The following is a 23,015-nucleotide window of genomic DNA, read 5'->3' as shown; positions in this document are numbered from 1 at the left end:
GGGATGGGGTAGGGGGTCCCAGTTTAAATTCACCTTACAGATTTTCTGTAAAGGTGAACTTAAGCCCCGTACACACGTACCGATCGTCGTCATACAAACGTTCGTCTTTTCTCCCCGGGATGTCGATGTCTGTTGAAAAGTGCAAAGACAGCACAAGAATTTTGTCCGCCGACTTCAGCTGACTGCAGAAGTGATGTCATGTAATGGTTAACTTTCCCTGTGTTTTTTCTTTTCTGAGCATGCCCAGTCTTGCAAATCTGCGGTCTGTCGGCTGATTTCTGTACTGACTGGCGAACAATCGTCCGTTCTGGTGTCGGCATACAAAAATTTTTATGTTTGCAAGAAAGACTCTTGTCCGCAGAATGTGCGCAGACAGCTGTCGGAGGCACCATACTAACAAGCGTACAATCGGCAGATCTTTCGTCCGCCGACGTTTGTATGACGACGATCGGTACGTGTGTACGGGCCTTTACCCTTTAAAGAGGTTGTAAACCCATACAACTTTTTTTTTTTTGCAACCTGTAAGAGAAACATATGAGCTAGTATGCATCGTTAGAACGAGCCACCGCCGTGCCGCCCGCTTACCTGTATGACAGGCGACTGGACCAGTCGCCCGTCTTCCGGGATCGCGGCATCCGGCCATCTGATTGGCCGGAGCTGCGGTGACGTCACTCCCCCGCGCGGGAGCCGACAGTCACGGCACGGGGCTCTGAAGAAACGGCACCAGCGGCCGTTCCTTCAGAGCGCATGCGCCAGTGACGTCACTGGCTGCATGTAAGGTAAATATCTCCTAAACGGTACATGTTTAGGAGATATTTACAGTACCTATAGGTAAGTCTCTTATCATAGGCTTACCTATAGGTAAAAGTGTCAGAGGAGGGTTTACTTCCTCTTTAATCATTAATTTATAAATGTGGCTTTTTTAAGCCCATATATATTTTTGACCCGTGTACACAAAAGACCTGTGACTAGAAAGATAAGTTTATATGCACATCTCTATTTTTGGCTTTTCGCCATCCAAGCCTCCCTGTTGGTGATTGAGGCTGTTGGTTACATTAAAGGACCAATAGGGAGTCTTAGGAAGGGGCAAAGCAGTAGATCATCTTTTAATGTTCTCATCATCCTAGTCTACTTACAACTTCTTATCTGTCGGCAGGAACTTTCTGCCTTGATATGTTGATTATTAGGGTCACAATACAGAATGTTAGAGAATAGGCAGATATATCCTAACATCAGTGGCGGGACATGTGCCTGTCTATGGCCTTCCCAATTGAAGGAGGTGGGGGGGGTAAATTGTGAACTCCCAGACTAAAAAAAACACAGGAAGGACTAAGAACGCTTATGTAAAAATTTGCAACTTGGAAATGCATATTTGGGACACAGCATATCAGCTCAAGTAATCTCCTTGTCATGCTGACATAGCTGTGGTGCTAACCCTCTGCTAAAAATGTCTTTGTCAATAATCTCGTGTTCTGGGAACGCCAGATAAAGTAGACCTAAAGGCAAAACCTTTTTTTCCCTAAAACGTCTTTCAGGACAGCACCTTAGAGAGATGGCTCCTCCCTCTCCTCATCAGGAAACACCCCATCCACCAGATTTTAAAAGGAGGCTTCTCCCACCATTCATCAGTTTTTGTGTTTCCTCCGGCCGAGGAACACCTCTGTGGGGAGCTGGGCTCTTAAGGTGCTATCCTGAGAGACCGGGCTTCCTACGTCCACCTACCCTTTTTTTGGAGACGGTTGCTTCTCCCATTCACGCGACCGACTGCAGTGCATGGGCTCCTTCTTCCTCTTCAGTGCTCTAGGCTGAGTCAGGACCCCGCAGAGCACAGCCCTGGGAAGGCATCTTGGAGGAGCGGAACGATTTTTCTTAGGCTTCCGCCGCCTTTTTTTTTTCAAATTTGCCGCCATTTCTCCGGATCGAGTGACGCTCGTCCGGACCGGAAGTGAGGTTCCGGAAAGGGCAGCGTTCTGCAGGGGGCGTATGGCGTCATTTCCGCCGGACGCAGAGGAAGAAGGGAGGAGCAAGCTGGTGCCTTATTCCGGATCCGGTCCAGTGCAGGTGCGCTTTGGTCTCCGGAACCGGTACCGAAGCCACGGGTGATACCGCTGCCAAGCGATGGAAGCTTCTTCAGCGAGTGGGACAGGCACAGGCACCAGTAAGGCCCAGGTAAGGGGTATCTTTATATGGCCTATCTTACTGTGGGGTCTCTCTCCATCCCTTTTACTATCCCCCCGGTGGCTGGGGGCCTGTCAGGGCACATGGGACTTCCCTTTAAATGTCTTTCTGTGCACCTTTGGTGGCCCTGAGAATCAGGCTGACTTTTAAGAAGCATGTGTATGTTTTCCCATTCATGTCTTCCAGGCTAAAAGCTCTGAAACTGTTTTCAAGAGAAAGTGTCCTTCATGCAAAGCAAAGTTGTCGGAAAGTTGGAAAAAGACACTTTGCCAGGGATGTATTGATGCACTAGTAAAGGAAGAAGCATCTGCAGTTTGTGGCGATTTAGTCGCATCTGTGAGGAAGGAATTGGATGCTACCATCCAATCTTTTCGGTCATCCCTACAGGACCCTGCCCTGAGTCAGCCATCAGCCTCACTGTCCTCTCAGGGTTCACAATTGCTTCCTTCGGTGGGGACAGAAGGGGTTCCTTCCACCCAAGGAGATAATTCCCCCTCACATTCCAAGGAGGATTCAGAGGAAGAAGAGGAGGGAGGGGCACAAAGCAGGCCCACTAAATACAAACTATCCTTAGAGCAAGTGGATGGTCTCCTGAGGGCAGTTTATATCACCCTGGGTCTAGAGGAAGAAAAGAAGGAACTGTCCCTACATGACAAAATGTATGCAGGCTTGGAAGAGCCTAAGGGCCGTATCTTCCCAGTACATCAGACCATCTCAGATGCAATAAAACATGAGTGGACTGATCCGGAAAAGAAAACCTTCTTCCCTAAAGCCTTTAAAAGGCGATTTCCTTTTGATGAGGACCCAGGAGCTCCCTGGAATAAGATGCCAAAGATTGATGCAGCCTTCTCCCAGGTTTCTAGGTCAACAGACCTAGCATTTGAAGACATGGGAATACTGAGGGATCCCATGGATAAGAAGATGGACCAGCAACTTAAGAGATCCTGGCAATCCATCATGGGGAGTCTGAAACCTGCCATGGCAGTAACCTGTGTGTCCAGGAATCTGGAATACTGGCTTAGCCAGCTAAAAGCACACATCACAGCAGACTCACCTAAACAGGAAATTTTGGATTCCTTTTCCACGCTCTCCACGGCCATAGCCTTCATTTCTGACGCTTCAGCAGAGTCAGTGAAGATGACCGCAAGATCTGCAGCTTTATCCAACTCAGCCAGAAGGGCTCTTTGGTTAAAGACATGGCCTGGAGATACAGCTTCTAAAAATAAGCTATGTGGACTTCCTTTTCAAGGGGATCTACTATTCGGGCCTGGGCTAGACTCTGTTCTAGATAGAACAGCAGACAAAAAGAAGTCTTTTCCTGTGAAGAAGAAACAGGCAGCAAAGAAGCTTTTTCGACCTCAAAAAGCTCAGCAAAATAGCAGACCCCAGGAGAAGAGAAGAAACTGGTCGACACAAAAACCCAAAGGGAAAGGAGGTGTTCTCTTCCATCCTCATGTGTCAACCAACAAAACACAATGACAAGACATTGCCGGTGGGAGGAAGATTGAGGGAATTCCTCCCCTATTGGGCAGCCATAACAGAAAATCAATACATTCTGGGTATGCTGTCCCAAGGCTACAACATAGAGTTTTCAGAGACGCCACCCGAAAGGTTCTTTGTCACAAACCTCCCAAGAGATGCAGAAAAAGCCCTGGCTATGATGGACCTGTTAAAGGACCTGAGGCGACAGGGAGTTGTCTGTCCAGTTCCAGTGGAGGAACAACATCAGGGATTCTATTCCCACATATTTTTGATAAAGAAACCATCGGGGGATTTTCGTCTTATACTGAATCTGAAACCATTAAACAGGTCAGTTCTGTACAAAAAGTTTCGAATGGACTCAATTCTTACAGTCAGAACCCTGTTAACAAAAGGATGCTTCATGGCATCAATCGACTTAAGGGATGCTTACCTACATATCCCTATTGCCCCTCACTCACAGAGATTCCTAAGGTTGGCAGTAAATCTGGGAAAGGAAATGCTCCATATCCAATTCAAAGCACTCCCTTTCGGGCTATCATCCTCCCCTCGTATTTTTACGAAGGTAATGGCAGAGTGTCTAGCTCCCCTCCGCCTTCAGGGAATCTCTGTGGTGCCTTACCTGGACGACCTGCTTTTCTTTGCCCCGTCAAAGGAAAAACTTCAAGAGGACCTGCACAAGGCAAGAGGTCATCTAGAAGCTCTGGGATGGATAGTGAACATCAAGAAATCGAATCTCACACCGGCTCAGCGGGTTCAGTTCCTAGGGTTTCAGTTATGCTCTGTGGAACAAAGAATCTTCCTACCAGAAGACAAACAGGTCAAAATACAGAATTTGGTAGCAAGGCTACAAACAAATCAGTGGTGGTCGATCAGAGAGATCATGTCAGTCCTTGGAAACCTGACTGCATCAATTCCAGCTGTCCAATGGGCAAGGCTGCATTTTCGACCACTCCAATATTTCCTCCTCAGAATCTGGGATCACAATCCAGAGACTTTGGACTTAAAGGTAAAAATCCCCACCAAGGTCAAGAGGTCCCTTTGGTGGTGGAGAAATCGGACAACCTTGTCTCAGGGTTTGGCCTGGTCCTTCCCGGCAGACCAGAGGTTAACAACGGATGCCAGCAGGTGGGGGTGGGGAGCCCACTGGAACCAAAACCTGGCACAGGGGGTTTGGTCTCAGACCGAGACAAGAAAATCCTCAAATTGGAAGGAATTAAAGGCAGTCGGCCTAGCCCTAACTGCTTTCTCTCAAAATCTTCAGGGGACTCATGTTCAAGTCCTTTCAGACAACGCCACTACAGTGGCATATCTAAACAAGCAAGGGGGCACAAGAAGCAAAACCCTACAGCTTTTGGCAACGGAAATTCTGCAATGGGCGGAAAGGCAGTTACTTTCCTTGTCAGCAATCCACCTAAAAGGTACACTAAACAGTGTGGCGGATTATTTAAGCAGGCAGAAGATCCGAGAAGCAGAATGGAGCTTGAACCCAGAAGTCTTCATGTTGATAACCAAGACTTGGGGAAAGCCAGAGGTGGATCTGTTTGCAACGAAAGAAAACGCAAAACTTCCACTTTACTTCTCACTCCACAGAAGCGACAACTCTCTGGGAGTAGATTCCCTGGCACATCCCTGGAGGTTCAGGTTGGGGTATGCCTTCCCCCCCTTCCAGCTCATTCCGTTGGTATTGAGAAAAATCCAAATGGAAAGAGCCTCAGTGATCCTGATCACACCCTATTGGCCCAAAAGGGTTTGGTTTTCGACTGTCCTTCAACTGTCAGTCAAACCTGCTTTTCAGCTCCCTCTTCGTCAAGACCTACTGCTTCAAGGTCCAGTCTATCATCCAGAAGTGGAAAAGCTAAAGCTCACCGCCTGGTATCTGAGGAGCAACTGCTGAAAAGGAAAGGATTTTCAGACGCATTAATTGCTACTCTACTTTCCAGTAGGAAAAAAGTCACAAGGAATATATATGCAAAAGTTTGGAAGACATATAATACCTGGTGTGAATCGAAAGATCAAAAATTGAACAGTACTACTTCAATTTTGGAGTTCCTACAGGAGGGCGCAGGAAAAGGTTTGGCAGTAAGTACCCTCAAGGTACAAGTTACAGCCCTGGGGGTATTCTTGGAAAGGCCCATTTCTTCAGAATCTTTAATCATCAGATTTTTCAGGGCCCTTACCCGCTCCAGACCAGTGCCTGTCAGAAGCTTCCCCAAATGGGACTTGTCGGTGGTCCTTCAGGCCTTCACAAAGGAACCTTTTGAACCACTAGAAACGGTTACACTAAAAAACCTTACCCTCAAGACGGTCTTCTTGGTGGCAATAACATCAGCAAGAAGAATCAGTGAATTACATGCTTTATCAGCTATCGAACCTTTCTTGTCCATATATCCAGACAGGATAATTCTCAAGACAGATCCAGGGTTTCTCCCAAAAGTAGCTTCAACGAGAAACCGCTCACAAGAAATTGTGTTACCTACCTTCTGCCCTAATCCATCAGGAGATAAGGAAGAAGGCTTTCACTACCTAGATGTAAGAAGGGTTCTTATACACTACTTGGAGGTTACTAAAGAGTTTAGATCATCAAACTCTCTTTTTGTTCTTTTCTCTGGCAACAAAAAAGGTCGCCAGGCATCAAAAGGATCAATAGCCAGATGGCTCAGATCCGCTATTTCAGAGGCTTACTCCCAAATGAAATTGTCTCCCCCACAGGGGATCAGAGCTCACTCTACTAGAGCGTTAGCCACTACATGGGCAGAGAAAGCTGGTGCCACTCCAGATCAGATCTGCAAAGCGGCTACGTGGTCAAGCTACTTTACATTTGCAAGACACTATAGGTTGGACCTCTTGGCAGCTGAAGATCAGGCTTTTGGCAGAAAGGTCCTGCAAGCTGTGGTCCCTCCCTAAATTGAGTAAGTCTCGATAATCCTCTCTAAGGTGCTGTCCTGAAAGACGTTTTAGGGAAAATTCAAGTTAGACTTACCGGTAACTTGTTTTCCAATAGTCTTTCAGGACAGCAGGAGGATCCCGCCCTATTGTATAAAAATGTATTGCTGTGATTAACCATATCTGTTTATGTGTTCCAGCATGGGCCGGAGGTACTCTTCTACAAACTGATGAATGGTGGGAGAAGCCTCCTTTTAAAATCTGGTGGATGGGGTGTTTCCTGATGAGGAGAGGGAGGAGCCATCTCTCTAAGTTGCTGTCCTGAAAGACTATTGGAAAACAAGTTACCGGTAAGTCTAACTTGAATTTTTCTTTTATTCTCGATAGAGTAAGGAGGGGGGGGGGGGGGGGGGTTATAACCCTTGCCAGATTTTTTTTTTTTTGAAGGGAAGTTTTCCTTTACTTCCTGTCTCATAGCCAAAACAGGAAGTGAGAGGAAATCCCTGTAAAGTGAGGTAATCCCTAGTTGTCACCAGAACTAACATCCCCATTGGAGGACTCCTCCTCCTGTTCTGGTGACAACACAAAATTAACGTTCACTTTCGGTGATAGAGGTAAACAGGACAATTCTGCAGAGTAAATCTCCCCAATGGGGACACAACACTAATCCCTCTCCACTCTATCCAGAACATAAAAAAAATGTTGCCTTTACATCGGGGCATACATTATTTATTATATGTATTCCTGCAAAAGACTTCCAAGAGATGATGGTCAAAGACTGAGTTGTTGGAGACTGGAATCAAGCTATCAGAGACTGGGGATAGGTTACATAAAATTGGTAGCAAGCACAGCTAATACAGATCCATTACTAATCAAAACTCCCACTGCTGGGTCCGAGGGCTGCACCTCAAACACCAAAGGGCCACTGGTTGGACACCAGGGCTTCAAGACCTGTAAAGTAGCAGCTGGGCTATTCCCTTTGTCTCCCATGGTATGGTCTTCACCTATTTTCAGGTATAGAGGAAGCACAGCATAGAACATGTGGACCCACCCAGAGACAGGGGTCGTTGCTCCATGAAATCTGACCAGACTGTAGTATCAGTAGATGGTAAATTGACTACATTTTCTGACATTTGTACAATTGCAGCGTTTCTTGGATAGAGCCGGCTCTTTGCTCATTTGTTTCACTTGTATTTAACGGGTAAGTGCACTTTAAGTCCCCATGCACACAGGGCGTTAGAAAAAATGAGCTGCAAAGCCACTACCTACATCAGAAAAAAAGCTGCTGTAAAAACACTTTAGTAGCTTTTTGCATTGGCGTTCATGCATGTTTAGCTGCGTTTCTCTGCCTCTATTAAAAATCAATAGTTCCCTATGAGAGCCGTTCTAGCTGATCCGACTTTCAGCCCATTGATTTGAATAGAAGTTGCATCCAAGTCATATCATGATGTTTCGACTTGTGCTCTGAGAAACTTGAAGGGGAACCCCAGTTGATACCCAAAAAATGGCGTAGGGTCCCCTCCCATGAGCCATACCAGGCTCTTTGAGTCTGGTATGGATTTTGAAAGGAAACCCTATGCCAAATAAAAAATGGCGTGGGGTCTGGTATGAATTTTGAGGGGAACCCCCACGCCAAAAAAAAAGGTTAGGGTCCCCCTCCCAAAAAAATAAACAATACCTGACCCTTATATGAGCAAGCAGCCTGGCAGGTCAGGAAAAGGGGGGAGGGGAAGAGAGCCCCCCCTCCCATTTCCTCCTCCTCCTGGGCCATACCAAGCAACATGGTGGGTGCTTTGGGGCGGGGGGGGGGGCTCATGTGCGTGTAAAGGTAGGTGTCCCAATAATTTTGGTAAAATAGTGTGTATCCTTGATTCTGCACAGGAGAGCCGCCCTGTAGCAGTAAAACTGCTTTGGGACTGTCTTTAAGTGATTATTGTACCCCATTCTATCAAACTCAGCACTTATGGTTGAAGGGTCTTTACATGGTCTTTTGGTTGTTTATTCCCTGATTTGTTCTCCTCTGCTTTGTTTTCACAGTAATCATGGGGAATGTCTTGGCTGCCAGCTCTCCCTCTCCCCCTCCTGCAGGGTCCCCTGTGGGACCCGGTTTAGTATCTGTGCCTCCTGGCTTCACAATGCCCCCCGTCTCTGGCCTGGGCCAAGTAGCAGAAAAGAAGGAACCTCAGGAGGAACGGTTACCTAATCCCGGAACTTTTGAAGAGTGTCACCGCAAATGCAAAGGTGAGTCTGAGACACTAAGCTCCATAATCATAAGGACAGTATTTAAGAAAATGCAGCATTTTCTGCAATTTTGCTCCTTTCCTCATGAAAAAAAGTATGAATTATATATATATATATATATATATATATATATATATATATATATATATATATATATATATATATATATATATATATATATATATATATATATATATATATATATATATATATATATATATATATAAAATTAGAGAAAATTATACAAACACAGAGATCTTTTTATATGTTTAGAACTATAGGTAAAATAGTGCTGCGCTGCCAGGTCAGTGATACAATATACTATATACCAAAGTGCAGTGATTCAGTGAACATTTAAAATCGGATGCTCTAACACCTATACAGATTCATACATCCTGCTACAATAATATCCAAGTGCATATAAATCCCATATAAAATCACTAAAGTGCACCGTGCATTAATGTAGATTCAAGAGGCGAATATTCATTCCAAATATTCACAAATGAAAACCTACAATGACTAAAATAAATAAGAATAGTCCTTATTGTGTACCCATGTTGTATCTCTTCACCGTTTAATAATGAGTGTCCATATATAATTATTTCCTTAATCCAGGTGACACCACTGTGCTCTCTAGCCTCTCACCTGAATTTTGCTTAAAAAAAGCATGTAGTAATGTCCCCCCCCCCCCCTTGGTATTACTGTGTATCCATCCCGCCTCTAGGTGTCCTCTGTACTGTTTCCCAATGCTCTATTCTCTATGATGGTAATGGGTACTCTCTGAGACTTCTAGGGGTCCTCTCACCATGTGGTACAAGGTGGGGTTATGTATTATATTATATATTATAGATCTTCTCATGGTGTAATAAGTTAATAAAAATGTATTTAAAATAAGCAGTTGAAACTCACATTAAAAAACATGTAAACAGCAACAATCTATGAGTGCCATACTTGTTTCAGTGTCTACGTCACTTTTGGTAACCTCCGCTCACGCCCTACGCGTTGCGTCACTCCCACATGACCTCTTCAGTAGATTCCCCATTCACCTCTTAAATCTACAAAAATAGTACGGTGCACTTTGTCGAATTTATGTGATTTATATGCACTTGGATTTTATTGTAGTAGGATGTATGAATCTATAGGTGCTAGAGCATCCTATTTTAAATGTTTGTTGAATCACTGCACTTTGGTATATAGGATATTGTATCACTGATTTGGCAGCACAGCACTATTTTACCTATCATTCTATCTTGGTCAATAGCTGTGGATAACCTATAGAGTGCCAGCAGGAGCCGAACCACCTTTTTACTGTAAGACCCATGTATTGGTAGCACGAGAGTAACACACCATATACACTTTTTATAAATTGACCCTTAGATGTGCCGCATTGACAGCCGCTTGCAATTTTCCATGTTCCACTGCTAGATTTTTTTGGGGTCAATTATCAAAGCTTTGGTGAAGGAAACTGGTACGAGTGGCATGGGCCACATTAACAAAGTAAATAGGTCTGTTTCAGGTCTATCTGTGCTACCTGCCCAGTTTCTGAGTGAATTAGAAATGGCAGTGGGTGCTGCTCCCAATTAACAAAGGGATTGTGTCAGTTCTCAGTATAGAAAACGCTTCATTTGGCGCATCACTTGCCAAAAGTAGACTGTCTTTTAAGAGCAAATTGATTGTTAAGCATGTGTCTGCTCAATCTCCTTTGTATGTATTTTCCTTTGATTTGCTTTCTTCTCACAGAATTATTCCCCATGCAGATGGAAGGTGTGAAACTTACTGTAAATAAAGGGTTGAGTAACTATTTCCAGGTAAGGCCCAATAAAGCGTATCTATGATCGAACACAATAATGATATATGTAATGATGCATTTAAAGCAGTAATAAACCCAAAAATGTAATAAATTGCAGCTTAGCAATCTTGATGTGTTGGCTACGTTAGCTTTTTTTTTTTTTTTTAAGCTATTTCCCCCTGTTTTAGGAAGCAACTGAGCTACTATTGGACAGAAGCAGTTTACCTGGGGGAAGGGGAGTGTAACTAACAAAATTGAAGCCTAATTTCAGCTCATGCTTTTTAAGCAGTTGGGCCCGCCCCTATCAGACAGAGCAGAATTCGTCATGCAGATCTGCCTGCTCAGCAGGGGATCTCTCTGCTGATCCCCCCCATTGAGCAGGCGGATGACCGCTCCGTGTCCGCTCCGTTATGCAGAGCAGACACGGACACAGCCCGTTGTTCTCTATGGGGCAAACGGATGGAAACGGACTGCATGTCCTTTTCCATCCAACTGTCATGCGTTCCGCCGGATGGATAGCAAATGTATTTCTAACCGTCTGTTTTTAGCGGACAGGATTGGATGTCGGAGGGTGTCAGTGGACACCTGTCTGCTGCCATCTGCCGACTAAACAGTACAATGAGTGGTACGATCATATCTGCCTGACAAACAGACAGGCGGACCTGATCAGTCCACTGGTGTGAAAGAGACTTGGACCTTTTTTTTTTTTTTTTTCTTTTGCTGATCGAGGGTGTAATGCTTTCCAGGCTCCTAGTAAAAAAAAAAAAAAAAAAAAATCTATATATTAAATGTACATTTGCAGGTAAGAAAAAAAGATGTGCATTTATTTATTTCTTTACAAATATTAACTTATCCTTTTAAATTTGCTTAGCAAAAGAGTCTTAATGACATTGTGAATTCATAAGCTTCTGTGTGGTTAGCATGTTTCAAGCCATAAACTTTTATGATCTGCTGCCCTCCTTACAGGCAAAAACTATATAGTCTTGGATGCTGCAGTGATGGGTGGCACAGAGTGCAATGTCCATACAAAGAGTTATCACCAGAACCCTATTGGTAAAAAGAAAACCATTTCTCTTTCGTACATTGATGGACACAGCTCCTAATTCTTCCTAACTATTGGGTTTTACTGCCTCCCTACAGGAGTAGGACACTAGGCAGAAAAAAGCTTGACTACATCTATGGGCAGTCCCAGGGGGTATACACCCACTCTCAGCTATAAGCACTCATTTTTTTTCTGCCTAGTCAGGAGTAAGGAGCTAGTTTCTTGCTGGGATCTCTGGTCCTGGCGATTGTTTGTTTTTCTTTTTTAAATGGAATTTTTTCCTATCTTTGTGGATTCTAAGGAACAAAATAGCAATCAATTGCCGGACTGGGCGACGGACTGCATAACCTAAATCCAGAGGGTCCCCCCAGTCTGGCCAGCAAGCGTCTGCAGACTGCAGCTCTGCGCTAGGTCGGCTGCGACATAGCCCCACTGGACAGGGGCTGGCCTGCGAGTTAAATGTCTCATGAGGACGCATATGACCTGGCCTCTGTCTAAGTCGCAGCGTTTCTCCTGGCCGACAGCACCCAGATTATGATGGAGCGGTGCCCACCTTGTTCCTGGTATGGTAAGTAGCTGCCCCCCCCCCCCTCAACGCCTGGAGGGTTTGGGGGTGGGGGGGCTGGTTGGAGTTGCTGCTGACCGGGTTTTCCTGGTGCGAAATGGGGGGGGGGGGTTGAGCAGGGTTCCCTGCCACCCTGAGGGTTGGTGACTAGGGCAGGGATATCATCTGGGCTCCCTGTCGCAGTTGTTGGGCTGGGGGATCGTTTAGCATTCGCGGGTACGCGCCTCATGCGACCATATCAAGCCGAAAATTTAGGCCGCAGCTTTGCTGCCTACTAGTCGAAAACTACGTGAGGCGGCCCCTGTGAGGATGGCTGAAGCCACTCCCTCCCATTTGGGCACCCCCCCCCCCTTCTGCTGCCCCTGGCTGGTAGGCTCTGCTGGGGCTCGTGTCCTAGTGGCTGGGCACCCACAAATGTTTACGCAGCGGCCTACTAGACCATGCGGCCAAGGCGGGCACCTCCATTGGGGGCGGCTCCAGTGCATTTAGCTGAAGCCCCCACACTTCCTTTGGGCATCTGCTGGGTTGGGATCCTTGCACATGAAGCTAGGCCTCCACAAAAATTTAGGCCGTGGCCTGCTAAGCCATGTGGTCAGCTTGGCGCCTCCCTTGGAAGGGGTGGCGCTGTGGGGGCGCTTAATTTTTTAATGACAGCCTTGCCGCCATTATTATGTGGGGCACCTGCCCCTTTTAGCTCTGTGGGACCATCAGGGTACCCTGCCTGCATGTCAGCGTCATAGCAATGAATAAGCACAAGGTGTGAAACGCGTCTGCTGTCCAGTTTGTCTTGTGTTCCTGTCTGATGTTGTACCTTTTTGATTTGAAGAATAAAACTCAAGTTTCCAAGTTCCTGGGTCTGGAAGTGCAACTTTCTTTTCTACTTACAGCGTCATGGCGGGCAGCCCTCTTTTAGGGGGCTATTTCCTATTATGCCATCTATGGAGGACTCGGAGGGCGACCCCCCCTTGTTTTATTTCTGGGTCCAGTAGGTGGTCCATTCGTGGGCCCTTGGTTGGTGTCCCCTTGCGGGATCGCAGTTGGCGGCCTCCCCTAAATAAAATTCTAAAGGGGTGTTTCTGCGCTAAATAAATTGAAAAATAAAATTATGATAGATGTGAAAAGCAGCTAACACAAAATCAACCAACAGTGATTCATAAAAACAATAATAATAAAGTGTAGCGCTAAGAATATGAGTAACTAGTGAAGAAGTTAATCCACAAACGATAAATGTTTTATATTTTCCGGGTGAGCTTAGTATATAGTGACCCTACTGGGTCTGCGTCCACACACCCGGAGTGCTCAGATAGTGGGGCTGATTCCTCTGCTTCTCTAGCCGCGCATGAAAAAGTGCTGGTAGATGCACTGTTTGTGTCAGTGCGTGACACTTTAAAACTGGAGGTTGCGGCTGATGTTGTGTTGGAGGCGCCAGTCCCTTTTGGCACATACAAGCCCTCCAAAGGGGCGACGGTGTTCCCTTTTCTGCTTACTTTGACAACATTGTCTAAAAGGCAGTGGTTCCTAATCGCTTTTTGCTTGCGGTGTGCTTATGAGGATTAATTGCGTTTTTAAAGGTGGGCGGTCCCACCTGTAGTGGACTCGTCGGTTTCCAGGGTAAATAAAGCTACCTTCATTCCGGTTGAGGAGTCCCCGACCTTTAAATATCCAGCTGATAGGAGGGCAGAGGCTCTGGCCCTTCATATGTGGCTGTGGCTGGTTCAGTACTTAGGCCGGTATTTTCTATTGCCCTGGTGTCGCAAGCTCTGACCGAGTGGGCTAAACTTTTAGGCCGGGACCTGGAGGAGAAACCGCTTCCCCTGTCTTTGCGGAGCTGGCGGATCAGTTGGTCAAGGGGCTACAGTTTATCTGTAATGCCTCTTGGATGCGGCTCCTTTGATTCCTAGGTTGTCTTTATCAGCAGTGGTCCTTCGGCGTATTATCTGGCTAAAATACTGGTCTGCGGACCAGACTAGGACTTATCTGATCTCCCCCTTGTAGGGTATTGCCTGTTTGGAGCTTCCTTGGATGACATTGTTAACGGTCTCACAGGGGAGGGGGGGGGGGGAGAGTACACAGGCTACCAAGGGCAAGGAGCCCCCTGGTAGACGTGGGCCATTCTGCTCAGCTCAGAAGAGGTGTTTTTTTCGTCCCTCAGGGTCTCAAGACAAGGGATCAAAAGTCAGGGCTCCAAGAGGACCTGGTCTGGTAAACCAGGAGCGGGCTCTTCCAGACCTGCAGACAAGGCTGCCTCTGCATGAAGGGGCACCCTCACCCGTATCCGGGGTGGGGGAGATCTTCGCTGGTTTCCGGATGGACACAGCACCCACCCCTCTGTGGAGTTGGCTTTCTTCTGACACTGTAACAAAACTGAGTGCTTATAGCTAAAAGTGGGTGTATACCCCCTGGGATTGCCCATAGGCGTAGTCAAGCTTTTTCCTGCCTAGTGTCCTACTCCTGTAGGGGACAGTATAACCCAATGGTTAAGAAAAATCAGGAGCTGTGTCCGTCAATGAACATCGGAGAAATGGATTTTACGGTAAGTCAAAAATCCCACTTTATTCACTTCCACAAGACTAAAGGAAACGGCTCTTTGTGTCTGTTGAGAACCCCTTCCTCAGGCTGGTAGTGGCCCCCTATGATAGTGAATAAATGGTTTGCTTATTACTAATGGTGTATCGGTGATACCTCTACATATGCCCTCAAACTCAAGCAACACCTTCTGTAGTGTTGAGCAGTGTCAACTAACATATGAGATAGCAGTCATGGCCTTACTGCTGATACAGTATTTATTTGATCAAGAGAGTTTTTAAATTAGTTTGTGACTTGGAGTTGCTTTCAGTCCCTTTTGACAGCGGGTGTTGGGTGTTGGCACACATACGATGTTGGTTTAACGCATTTCTTGTCCTGTCTCTCAGGTAAACCATACGATCGCACTCAGTACTGTCGGGGATTCAAATTATCATTTTGGAGTCACATATGTTGGAACAAAGCAGCTGAGCCCAACGGAGGTGAGAATATCTCTAAATGAAATGGAAATTCTACACTTGTTAAAATCTTACTCTGAAAATGTTTTTTTGAAAGTTCACATAAAGCTGTAAATTCTTGCTGTATATACTGTAATTACGACATATGGCGAAGTGGCCATCTGCTTTTTGCAAATAAGTTATGGATACAATTCTTTAATTTGTGTTGGTAATTCTTCCCTTTTTTTTTTTTTTTTTTTTTTTATGAATTATTTAATATAAACGTTATATTGATTTGGAAAACACACATTATATGTATACATAGCACAGATGTCACTTTTCTCTCTGCCTGGCTGGTTATTTAAAAAAAAAAAGTCTGTAATTACTGGAGTATTCTTCTTCTTATAGATCTCTTCCGCCCACATTCTGACTTCAGAATTGCTGAAAGATAAAATAAAGGCCACCCTTCTCTTTAAATTAAACCCATATTTAAACGTTAATTTTTTTTAAGAAACTGCCAGCGCAGTTAAGGGGCACCAGTAGACAAAGGCAAACTACAGCTTAGTCTAAAAATGCACATGCCATAGCTTGCATACCTCCTGAAAACTCCAGAAGATGACGTTCCTTCATCCTGGCTTGCTGCAAGACACTTCTAGCTGAAACAGTTTGCCCCCTTAATCTCTCTCTTTTTATACCCCGCGCATACACTCTCTCTATTTCCCCCCCCCCCCCCCCCCCCCATCACAGTAGGTCTAGCTTGCCTTTGTGATGGTAGGGGCAAGCATTAACAGCTGGGAACATCATAGTAAAGTCATAACTAGTGATCGCCCTATATCGTTTTTTTTGTTACCGATATCGATATTTTGGCCAATGCATATCGGTATCGGCTGATATTTTTGTACATTTTTTTTTTTTTTTTTGACAGGTACTTTTTTGGAGGGATCTGGGGGTATAAAAGACCCCAAACCCCTTCTCTGCACTTAAAAGCATTTAAAACACCAAGTTTGGCTGTTTTTGAATGCTGTAATTTTTTTTTAAATCTGGCGCCAGACAGTACCTGGAAGTGATGTCACTCATGACATCACTTCCGGCTTTTTCCATGGAGACCTGATCAGAGCCGAATGCTGCTTTGATCGGGTCTTCTGCGACCGTGCAGGCTGGTTGCCCGGGTCTCCTGGTGGGACGGGAGACCCGGGCGAGCCGCAGAAGGCGGCAGGAGGGGGGGCATCCCCTCCCGCTTCTTGTAATAACAGCCGAGCAGCTTCTCAGCCGCATTGGTTGTCATTACAAGACAGCCGATCGTCGGCTATGGACACCGGTACCGGGGTGATGCCTCTAGCTGCAGGCATCACTCCGGTACATGCACTTTCCCGAAATATCGGCAATGTCGGTAACCTCCGGGGCCGATTTCTGATATATCGGGAAAAGTGCATATCGGCCCTCGATGTATCGGCTTTGCCGATATTTGGTCGATCACTAGTCATAACAACAAGGCTAGATGGGGGAACGCTGTTTTTTGGCCTGGCTTTAGCGGGTACATATATGACCTACAGCTATGACAGGTGCATTGCTCCGCATTAGTGAAAGCTTTTTGTTTTTTAAAACCAAAAACATGTGCAGGGGAGACAATGCAATGCTTTCACAAACAAAAACCCAGCGAAATACAGCAAGTCCCTAATACAGCACTATTATCCATTTAGGTACATCACGATTGTTCAGGGATCCTTGAAGCTAAACGGTCTTATTGCACAGCATCAATATTTGCTGCACAAGGGATAACATACCTGGAAGTATCTGAAGGAATATGGCCACCAAAGTACAATTGGCTTTCAAAATATTCAAGGATGAGTTGGGGAGAAGGGGCTGAATTTTCAAAGAAGAGAATTAATAGGAGATCAGAGACTGAGGGGGTTCAGAAGAGATGAAGAGGGGGAGAGGGTGAATTCCCATCCTTCAAATCCTCCAGAACACGAGTCGCATCCAAATTACTTATGTTTTTAGGTCAGCACACGTGAGGGCTTCATATTAATAAGTAGAAGAAAAATCTTTGCAATAGAGCCGAGGAAATTTATTGCCTTTGCTGTCATCAATTGGCTTGATATCATTAACTTTTGCTAGCTCTCAGGGTAATAGAGGTTGCTTCCATAAATCTGGGATACAACTCCTGGCTGCATGGAGTAAATGGGCAAATGTCCGGATCCTCTATATGTCTTCCTGGGGATGTAATGGTGAAGTAAGAACAATGTCTGGTATCAGGAAATCTGTTTACGTTTTTTTAACTGCCTTTTTAAAACCTCTACCCAAAAGGATTGTATGGAGGGGTGTGACTAAAATATATGTAAGATGTCCCTGCTGTTGCTGATGTAGGATCAGTGGAGTCCTATACAAGAGTACTTTGTTGGGTATGGAGGAATTACAATTAATGCAATTTGTACATTTAACCGGTTGCCGACCGCCGCACGACTATATACTGCGGCGGTCAGCCCCGGCCAGGCAGAGTGACGTATCGGTACGTCACTCGCCTGTCACTGACTTGCGAGCCTATTGCGGGCGGGCGGGCGCGCGCCCGCCGAGGCGCGCGGCCGCCGCGGCTCGTTCACAGATAAGTCAGTGCGTGTGACCGGCGGACTCGATGTCCGCCAGTCACACTACGATCGCTCCTGTGAAGGGAGAAAGACAGAGCGGCTTGTGTAAACAAGCTGCCTGTCAGTTCTCCCTGTGTAAAAGTGAAGATCTGACCGTTCTACTATGTAGAACTGTTGATCTTTGCTTTTACACCAATAGCAATGTCCCTGCACAGTTAGAATCACGCCCCTAGGACACACTTAACCCCTCCCTGTCTAATAAAGTTAACCCCTTCCCTGCCAGTGTCATTTTTGCAGTAACAGTGCATATGTATAGCACTGATTACTGCAGTAATGTCACTGGTACCCCAAAAGTGTCAAAAATGTCAGTCAAGGGTCCGATCTGTCCGCCGCAATGTCGCAGTACCGAAAAAAAATCGCAGATCGCCGCCATTACGCGTTAAAAAAAAAAAAAAACACCAAAAATGACAAAAATCTTTCCCTTTGTTAGTAAACGCGATAACTTTTGCGCAAACCAATCAAAATACGCTTTTTACGATTTTTTTTTTTTTTTTTACCAAACATAGGTAGCATAAAACAAATTGGCCAAAAAATGTTAAAAAATTTTGATTTTTACATTTTTTTTTGGGGAATTTCATATAAAAAAATGTGAAAAATATTGTTATTTTTGCAAAATTTACGCTCTTTTTTTGTTTATAGCGCGTGATCAAAAAATCGCACAGGTGATCAAATACCACCAAAAGAAAGCTCTGTTTGTGGGGAAAAAAAGGACGTCAAATTCGTTTAGGTACAGCGTCGCACGACCGCGCAATTGTCCGTTAAAGTGACGCAGTAAAAAATCGCAAAAAAACCCCTGGTCCTTTAGCAGCCAAATCCTCCGGGGCTTAAGTGGTTAAAAGGCTGTAGGTCTGAGAGGGCTCCATTGCTTACGTTCCCTCTCAAATCATGTAAGGAGTCTGGCAATCTTGTCTAAGTGTAATTGTTTTGCCAGCAAGTGTCCTAGGGTGGACCACCTAGTGGAAGTGATAAAATCACAAGCTCTACAAACACCTGTGTGGCTTCTCCACTATCAGGAGGAGGGTGTTGGAAAGAGAGCTTCTCTTGGGCAAAATTTCCTACACTGGGCCCACATAAGTGGCCATGGTAGGCTAGGACGAAACTACAGCAGGAACCTCCTTCTATTGTTTCTCACTATTTACAGCCCTGGTACCCAACCCGCAGCCCTTTGGTTAATGATGTGCTGAACAAATAAAGAAAAATCTCAGCCACCGCACACCATACAAGCCCAGCATGTAATAGAGGTTACCTCCATGACTAAGCCCCGTGGGTGGGTGAAACATGTCAGGGGCATAGTCTTGATGGAGTAAGGCTGTTCACCTATTACACGCTGGGCTAGTATGTTGTGTGGTGATTTTTCTCTACTTGTTCTGTGGATTACATGGAGTCAGGGCAGACTCCTAGCCTGACCTGCACCCTCAGTGGAACCCACCGAATGGGGGACATGGATGTCGGAGAAGAGACCCAAAAGTCTGTTTAGGTTCACACGTGATGTGCAGCCCTCTGACCTCAGCAGTCTGTGGTGGTAACATTGATGTCGGGGGCTGCATTTGAGGCCCCTTAAGCTCAGAAGTTGACAACCACTGGTTTAAAGAGCACATACGGTATAGCTTCATGAATTTAGCCCTTGTCTAGTAGGCTTGCAATGACGCATGAGATTTAGAAGTGTGCAACATGCTAAGCAGAAGTGCCTTGAAGTTAAGAGAACTGAATCACTTTGTAAAGGTGACTTGCTTATTCTCTTGTGCTTTGTTTTTCCAGGCATTTCCTGTTTTAGTTGGAGACCTAGATAACAGCGGCAGCCTGAACGCACAAATAATCCATCAACTCACTCAGTGTGTCCGATCAAAGATTGCTCTTCAGGTAACAAAAAGGCCTGTGCATAGTTTAATACCATAAGCTTGACTGTCATATCCAGCAATACTCTTTTCTCAGGGTGCTTTATGTCTTCTGACAAGGGGCTCGTTTATATCTGAGAGCAGATATTGCTATCCACTTCTCGTTACACCCCATTTGTCACTCTGTGGCCCACCTCTTATGGCCCATTAACCACTTGCCGACCGCCGCACGACTATCTACGGCGGCGGTCAGCCCCTCACAGGCAAAGTGACGTAGGTCTACGTTGCTCGCCTGTGAGGGTTTAGGGAGCAAAAGCGCGCCGCCGGAGGCGCGCTCCCGCGTGGTCACGGACCCCCCCCCCCCCCCCGCGCGTGTGACCGGCGGACCCGATCGCCGCCGGCCACTCTGCGATCGGCGGGGGAGAGGGAGAAAGTCAGGCAGCTTGTGTAAACAAGCTGCCTGTCATTCTCCTCTCTGTATGAGAGATGATCACATGGATCTACTATGTAGATCCATTGATCACTCTGCATACAGTTGAAGCCACAGCCAATCACAGTTAGAATCACGCCCCTAGGGACACACACAGCCCCTCCCTCTCAAATAAAGTTAACCCCTTCACTACCAGTGTATTTTTACAGTAACAGTGCATATATATAGCACTGATTACTGTAGAAATGTCACTGGTAACCCCAAAAGTGTCAAAAATGTCAGTCAAGGGTCCGATCTGTCCGCCGCAATGTCGCAGTACCGCAAAAAAAATCGCAGATCGCCGCCATTACGCGTTAAAAAAAAAACCAATAAAAATGACAAAAATCTTTCCCTTTGTTAGTAAACGCAATAACTTTTGCGCAAACCAATCAAAATACGCTTTTTGCGATTTTTTTTTTTTTTACCAAACATAGGTAGCATAAAACAAATTGGCCGAAAATATTAAAAAATTTTGATTTTTACATTTTTTTTTGGGGGAATTTCATATAAAAAAAAGGGAAAAATATTGCTATTTTTGCAAAATTTACGCTCTTTTTTTGTTTATAGCGCGTGATCAAAAAATCGCACAGGTGATCAAATACCGCCAAAAGAAAGCTCTGTTTGTGGGAAAAAAAGGACGCCAAATTCGTTTAGGTACAGCGTCGCACGACCGCGCAATTGTCCGTTAAAGTCACGCAGTGCCGAATCGCAAAATACCCTCTGGTCGTTTAGCAGCCAAATCCTCCGGGGCTTAAGTGGTTAATAAAATGCGGGCAGCACTGTCGAGCCTGCAATACTGCAGTTCTGCCTACTTAACACAATAGACCTTTTTTTTATCTTTTTTTTCCCTTCTGGGGGGGAGATTCTTATTACTAAACTCGTGATTACTGTTATGTGTATAAGACTACCTGTAATTTATATGCATTTGTGTTTATAATGTGATTTCAGTGTCCAGTCATATTTATACACAAGTTTTTTTTTTTTGCAAACTTTTTATTCAGGGTAAGAGCTGGTTCACACTGCCGCGACCATAAGTCGCCCCATGTCGGAGCGACTTTTTACCGCGACTTTACATCGACTTTACTGCGACTTGTGAATTATTTTGCGTGACTTGTATGACAGACGACTTTGTATTTGGCCAATCAGAATATGTGTTGTGACCTAATTCCCCTTTTCTGTTTTTTTTTTTTTTTTTTACTCATTCCTCATTGCCCACCAGTGCCACGTTGTGTCCACCAGTGCCACGTATCAGTGTCCACCAGTGCCACTGCCCACCAGTGCCACGTATGTGTCCACCAGTGCCACGTATGTGTCCACCAGTGCCACGTATGTGTCCACCAGTGCCACTGCCCACCAGTGCCACGTATGTGTCCACCAGTGCCACTGCCCACCAGTGCCACGTATGTGTCCACCAGTGCCACGTATGTGTCCACCAGTGCCACGTATGTGTCCACCAGTGCCACGTATGTGTCCACCAGTGCCACGTATGTGTCCACCAGTGTCACATAGTGCCACGAATCAGTGTCCACCAGTGCCACGAATCAGTGTCCACCAGTGCCACGAATCAGTGTCCACCAGTGCCACGTATCAGTGCCCACCAGTGCCACGTTTCAGTGCCAAGTATCGGTGTCCACCAGTGCCACGAATCACTGTCCACCAGTGCCACTCACACAGACCAAGCAGAGATAATGGAATATATATACCATTATATATGTATGTATGTGTGTGTGTATGTATATGTGTGTGTATATGTGTATATATATCTATCATATAGGCATGGCTGCAATGTGGGGATTGCCTGGCTAATCTCTTTCTTCTTCCTGGAAAGTCTGAGAACAAGTCGCTTCAATTAAGATAAGGAGGTGACTCCCATTGAAGTATATGGGAGAAGTCAGATCACAAGTCGCCTCAAAGTAGTACAGGAACCTTTTCTGAAGTTGGAGCGACTTCAGTAGTGCCAATTAAGACGGCACTGATTGATTAACATTGCTTTTGTTATGTCAAGCGACTTGAGGGCACACAAGTCGACTCACAAGTCGCGCTAGTGTGAATGGGCTCTAAAAATGGCAGTACAATAAAATGAATACAATTTTTACAATGAAGGTACAATAAAATGAATACAATTACAATGAAGTGTTTTGCCATAATGTAACAATAAGGAAAGGACAAAAACCATGATGATTATTGCCTTACTCATCATTGTATTTGGAACGGTGATTGAATTGTAGAAAAAGTAATAAAAGTGGAGTCATGAATACATTTGTGTAAGTGCGTCAGGTCATTGGCTATCCACCATGAAAAATTCTCTGGTCTACATAGTCCCAAAGGAAATTTAAGGTCTCCTAAGAAGGAGGCCCGAGGGGGGAGAACTTGAAATCAAACCAAAAGCTGTTTTATATTTATTCCAAAGTTGAATGGATTGGAATACTAATTGATTCAGGGGGGGGCGATTTTTGCTCGCTGAGACACCCCTTTGCCCACAAAAGGCCCAAAAGAGAGAATGGATTGATTTCATCTTTCTCAAAAATGACCCATGGGACCATTGAATTTGCAATGTGCCATTGACCAATTTGCAAAAACCTCGCCGCTAAATAATATAATCAAAAATCCAGAAGACCGAAGCCCCTGTTATCTTGCTGTTTATATACACCAGTTTTAATGTCCGAAACTGGTGTATATTTTTCTGAAAAACGCATCCACCTACAAACCATATTCTTGGAGGACTTCCATGCCACAAATTTCTTCCTAAGTGGAAGGCAAGTGGTAGGATTGGTGACCTTTTAGATAATCATGTGTTTCTAAGATGGTGAATTTTTAAACTTAACGTAATTACAGTGCATCCGGAAAGTATTCACAGCGCTTAGCTTTTTCTACATTTTTTTTGTTACAGCCTTATACCAAAATAGATTAAATTCATTATTTTCTT

The 23,015-nt window shown here is 45.2% G+C and overlaps 1 protein-coding gene across 1 annotated transcript in view; it reads left to right on the top strand.

The window, feature by feature from the left end:
- The window catches only part of TOMM40 (translocase of outer mitochondrial membrane 40), a 63,144-nt gene that overhangs the window by 14,793 nt on the left and 25,336 nt on the right, over positions 1-23,015 (top strand). Inside the window, exons 2-5 of the mRNA XM_082274086.1 lie at positions 8,581-8,784; positions 10,525-10,592; positions 15,093-15,185; positions 19,544-19,645. Coding sequence (XP_082130212.1) covers positions 8,586-8,784; positions 10,525-10,592; positions 15,093-15,185; positions 19,544-19,645 — 462 coding nt within the window. The 5' untranslated portion in view covers positions 8,581-8,585. The remainder of the gene's footprint in view (positions 1-8,580; positions 8,785-10,524; positions 10,593-15,092; positions 15,186-19,543; positions 19,646-23,015) is intronic.

Source organism: Pelophylax lessonae (genome assembly GCF_965119305.1).
Source record: "Pelophylax lessonae genome assembly, chromosome: 12".
NCBI lineage: Eukaryota > Metazoa > Chordata > Amphibia > Anura > Ranidae > Pelophylax > Pelophylax lessonae.
This window is presented reverse-complemented; position numbering and strand designations above follow the sequence as displayed.